Source organism: Geospiza fortis, unplaced genomic scaffold, assembly GCF_000277835.1.
Source record: "Geospiza fortis unplaced genomic scaffold, GeoFor_1.0 scaffold47, whole genome shotgun sequence".
Taxonomy (NCBI): Eukaryota; Metazoa; Chordata; class Aves; order Passeriformes; family Thraupidae; genus Geospiza; species Geospiza fortis.
This window is the reverse complement of record NW_005054569.1, coordinates 630,220-635,517: the sequence shown is the minus strand read 5'-3', so window position 1 is coordinate 635,517 and position 5,298 is coordinate 630,220. Positions and strand designations below refer to the sequence as shown.

Sequence of the window (5,298 nt, the reverse complement as noted above, 5' to 3'; positions counted from 1 at the left end):
TCAGCTGCTTGCTATTCCCCAAGTAAAATGAATAAAATGTCCACAAATAAATTAATACCTTTAATTCTGTAATTAAAAATAAATAAAGCAACTTCTTAAGTAGTATCTTCTATCTAAATTGCTCTTAGACTAAATTAATCCCTGGTTGCTAGTTCAAGATCTTTCAGCTTGAGACTCCTCAGGGGAAAGAGGGTATTGGCTTTGTTCAGCGTGCAAAGAATCTTTTATTCTGCCTTTTCATTTTAGTAATAGCAGGTATTTTGAGAGTTGCGTCTGTCTACTTTTTGTTTGTTTGTTTTACTTAATTGATCTAGCTGGGAACTTTCTGTTAGCTATTTCTTTGAGAGTGGCTGTCATCCTCATTGTTAAGCTGTGTAGTACTTAATTCAGGATTTAATTTTTCTGTACATTGTAAGTATCTCTTTAAAACAATGAAATGGGTACAGTTGTGTACGAAATGACTGTGTAAAGTTAAAGAATATTGAGGTTAAATTCTGAAAAATAAGATGTCTTATCTGTTACAAAGCCAAGTCCTAAGCTGCAGAGATCAGACACAGTTTGTCATGGATATAAGTAGTGTGAAGCTCACATTCATAATGATCCCATATGTTTATTCCTGGATACTTCAATTTATATATATAGATCACAGAAAAATTCCTAGAAATACTTTTTTAAGATAATGGTTAAAAAGAACATAAGGTAAATAGAAAGTATTTCAAAATTGAATATAGCTTTTTTTTTCTTTTGTGTCTTTATTTACAGGCAAACAAAGCAGTTGAGCCAGTGTGCTATGTTTCTGATCATGCATTATGAACTAGAAGTAGTTTACTAAAGTGTTCTAGTAAACTAGAAATAGTTTACTAAATCATACATGTAGCTCTTTCTGAAGCTGTAGAAATGCCATTAGAAATGTTTGTAGTTTTACACTGTTCTAAGAGTCTTAGGATTTTCCTGACTAAATACCAAAGCAAACCCTCAGTGCAAAGGCATTCAGGTTGCCTACAGCTTACTGATATTGCCTACTTAACTGATATTTCTCTAGTTCAGTAATCTAGATCTGTCTTAAATCTTTAAGTTCTATAGTTTCTACTTCAAAGAAATCACCACTGAGACCATGTGTTGACTTCAGGTTTATCATGTAAGCCGCAGTTCATCAAGTTGAACTGTAGTGGAACGTCTTCTGTTTTAACTTACTCTTTTTTAACCAATTCTAACTAAGCTTAGAGTATGCAGATTGTTCTTGTCATAATTTTGTAGTTTTTGAGTTTTCCCTCCAGCAAGATAGTTGATAGCTAAAAGTTGTGACAACTAAAACATGGAAGAAGAAATGTAATTGTGAGGGGGTTCTAATTGCAAACATTTCAGATGGGAGATTTTTTTTTTCTTTTGTACCAATGATAAGGTCTGTTCTACATATTCTCTATCTTGACAGTTTCTTTGCACTTCAGGATGCAGAGGCAGCCTTGTGGCTGATGGAGCTGGAGTGGCCCAGTCCCAGGGAGCCTGGGGCTTCCCAGCTGCATGCAGGCTCTCCCAGGTGCCCCTGCTGCTGAAAGGCAGAAAGGAAGGGTGTCTTTATTTCAATTACTTGACTTACTAACTTGTGACATTCTGCAGCCTAGCTGTTCACTAGCTACAGCTTATATATCCAACCTGTAAATGTGATTTTAAAAGTATGGACAGTCCTTTAATAGTTTTCCTGGCAGTGCAGTGTTACTTGTCTGTTACCAGGTATTTTAGTCTTGAGAAACCTTATCATTGGTACAAGATGGCAAGGTCAGCTTCCTTGAGGTTGAATTTAATGCCAGTTATTGTGACACCAAAAGGTACAAAAGCCCCATATCATGGTAATGTGAGATATCTTAAAGTTCAAATGGGAGTTTCCCACTGAATTAATCTTAAAGCTTAGGTATTAGTAATTATTTCCTAAATTTCCTTGCGTGTCTGGCAAGATCAATAGCGTTTTCTAAACATACTGGTAGGTGATATGCAAGCATATATACAGTCAGAGAATGCACCTTAATAAACACATTTGTGTACAATAATAAAATGTTCTACCTTTGTATCATGGCTTTCACTAATGTGGGTAGAATCATATGGGCTTCAGCTGTATTGCAGCTTTTGTGGTTGTAAGATAATTTAAGTCCTGTTGGAGGTGTTTGTCTCCTCATCCCCTGTTGCACTTGGATTGCAATTAACATCTCAATTAATAAACCATTGGGTGTGGAGGGTCCCCTTGATAAGTTAGGTTAGATAGCTGAAATGAGTATTTTCCTCCAGCTTAATGGCTTGTCAAAATGCATTACTCCCCTACCAGTTCAGGCAAGAAATAGATTAGAAGTATTAAAAGTTACCGTAGTTCTGGCATGTTCTGGTTACACAAATTTGGAAAGTGCACTTGATGAAGTGCTTCAGCTGGACTTTCCAACACTACCATAGAGATAAATCTCTTGATGAATTTCCAAGACTGTTTTCCTTATTTGTGCCATTTAGACCAAGGTTTTCAGTATCTAGCCTTTTAACTATTACAGCCACCTGAGCTTGCTCTTTTCTTTTGCAATTAAAACAAACCTGAAGTTATTCTCAGCTTTTCAGATTTAAATATGGAGAAATCCTACAGTGACATCCAGAGACTTCCACCAGAATTGTGCAGCAAAGCTTTGAGACAATCTAAAGATACTGGTTGTTCTGCCCTGTCTATTTATACTTGGCTGCAGAAAATAGCCAGGAAAAAGGTTGTTCATGCCTGGCTAGAAAATACCCACACCCGAGTACAGTGGATAGTAGCAATTTCTTTGAGACATTGTTTGAGAAACAGTACTTACTCATTTTCACCCTGTACTGTTTTCAAGTAATAGTCAAATTCTCCAAACATGTCTGGTAACCACAATGTTTGCCTTGAACAGGAGTTCCTTGCAGGTCTTCTGAGCTGACAAAGTTGGGCTTTATAAAAACTGCTAAAATTAGCCAGCCCTTCCCTGCTGAGATCATAATATTGGAATAGACTCTCATAAATGGTGTGTTTTTTAAATTTAGTATAAATCTAATAGAGCACACTTTGTTAGGATGATTGGATGTGGTGCTTTCAGAAACTGCACCTTTATTTGCTTGCTGAGTTTTCTTTAGATTTCCATCCCTGGGCAGGCCATAGGGTGGGAAAGTATACAATGGAGAATGCAAGAGGCTTTAAAGAGTACTCCTGCCCTAAGCTTGTGCTCTGTAATGAGAAACTAGCACTGGTAAATATTTGCTGGAAACTTACACAGTGTGTGTATTTCACCAGCTGTGGTTCAGTTGAGTATTTTTAATAACTGGGTTTTATTTTAAATAAATATATTTATTCACGAAATTTTCTCAACTAGTACCACATAGATTCATATTTGAGTTTTGTCTTTTGAGGGGACTCTAGCAAGAAGTAGTCTGTAGATTTGCTAAGTGTTTCCAGTTTTGTTTCTGTGAACCAGCCACCTTTTGCCGTGACAAGCCAAGGACAAAGTCAGTACCTAGAAATCAGTGTTAGAATAATTTTCAAGTTCTAGAGATTGAGACATCTCCACAGAGGAAGTGCAGAAACTCACATATTCTCAAGGTCCGTTTTAAACAATTATTTGTATTTAATTAAAACTTAAACTACTGCCTAATCACTTTTTCCCCTCTAAGTTCTGTTCCTTTAAGTGAACTAATTTTAGACATCATTTAGCAGAAATTGGTTAGTAGTGATGGTGTTTTTTCATTGCTTTTTTAAATACATAAGTCAAACTTATTAATGAATATATTAGACTTCACGGGAGGTATGTGATCATTCTACAAGAAGTAATTGCATACAATTAGGTGATTAATAACTCTCTATTTGCCTTTTCCTAAGAGTGTGCTGGTAGTCTATTGAAATATATATATAAATTTTTTATGGCAGCCTTGGACTTTTGACAACTCATGCCTTCCTTTACAGGGCACAAAACTATGGATAATAATGGAATACTTGGGTGGAGGGTCAGCTTTGGATCTTGTAAGTATATGATTTTTTTTTTCATTATAAATATCAGTGAACTGTATTTCATTGTGGTTTTATATCACTTTATAAAAATAAGTACCTGGAGGCAGCTGATATTTCATCACTGCTATGTGGTAATGGTCTAAAAATTGTGAATTGGAATGGTAGTCCTGTCACATTGAATTGTGTTAATTTTTCTGAATTGCTCTTTGGCTGTAAGCATTAGGAAGCATCCCTTTGTTTTCAGTTCTCAGGGGTTTTTTTAGTTTGAGAAGTCCTTTTCTTGCTGTATGTTGGAGGTTTGGGGTCCTCTGTCCATCACTTCCCACCTCCTCCAAGTAGAATTCATTACAGGTCAGTAAAAAATGTTTCGTTTAAGTTTGGGAATGAATGAGGAGTGTGTCCACAGACAGTTAATTTGAACTGGTTAAAAGATGTTGGGTTTTCCATGTTCAGGTATTTTCAGTTAAGCATGAAAGTGCCTTTTACTTCAGATAGTGTGGCATTCATGGAGGGTGTAGCCTGGAGAGTGCACAAGCACAGTCTGCTGAGTGTCAGTGTGGTTTCCTCATGGTTTCAGGGCAGCTCTGCCTCAGCTGCAATGCTACAGACCCACCCTTTCCTGTAAGATAATATAGCTCAGTCTTTGTGTGTTCTGAAGGGAAAATACCATGTCTTCACTATTACAGAATGGTAATAATTATGTTTTCACTAACAGGAGTCCTGTCTGTGAGAGTTGAAGTATGTGCTTGACTTCACAAATCTATTTAAACTTCTTTATCAAATTACATCACATCAACTCATCAGAAGCATAGTAATTAGGTATAGCTTGTGGTAGTTTGTAGCTTTAGAACTTGGCCCTTTTGAGGCAGGGTCTGTGAGATAATCTAGAACTTTTGAGTAATTGATTGTATTCTGTGGAGTGTCTGAAACAGGGAAATAGCTATTCCTAGTGCCAATTTAAATCACTGAACCTGTAGAGGAATAAAATTTTAGAAGAATAAAATTTCAGTTTTGCCTCGCTTTACCTTACCATAATTTCATTGTGTTCACTGTTTTGGTGCTGTGGTGTTGGTATTTTTTTGATTGCTTACTTTAATTTCTTTTGGTTTATTTGCATAGCTTTCTATTGTGCAATGTTTACACTTAATCCATTAGCAGCTTTATAGTAGCATGTTAGGTTCTTGATACGAAAGCAAGCATGGAATCAAAAATACTGGGACAAGTGAAAACTGCATCATTAAATTTAAAACCCACAGTCAACAGATAAACCTATTTTTAAATTTTCTTAATTTACTTAATCAAAT

At 36.0% G+C, this 5,298-nt stretch overlaps 1 protein-coding gene across 1 annotated transcript in view; it reads left to right on the top strand.

The window, feature by feature from the left end:
* Positions 1-5,298, top strand: part of STK26 (serine/threonine kinase 26) — a 15,554-nt gene that overhangs the window by 2,272 nt on the left and 7,984 nt on the right. Inside the window, exon 2 of the mRNA XM_005429709.3 lies at positions 3,950-4,006. Coding sequence (XP_005429766.2) covers positions 3,971-4,006 — 36 coding nt within the window. The 5' untranslated portion in view covers positions 3,950-3,970. The remainder of the gene's footprint in view (positions 1-3,949; positions 4,007-5,298) is intronic.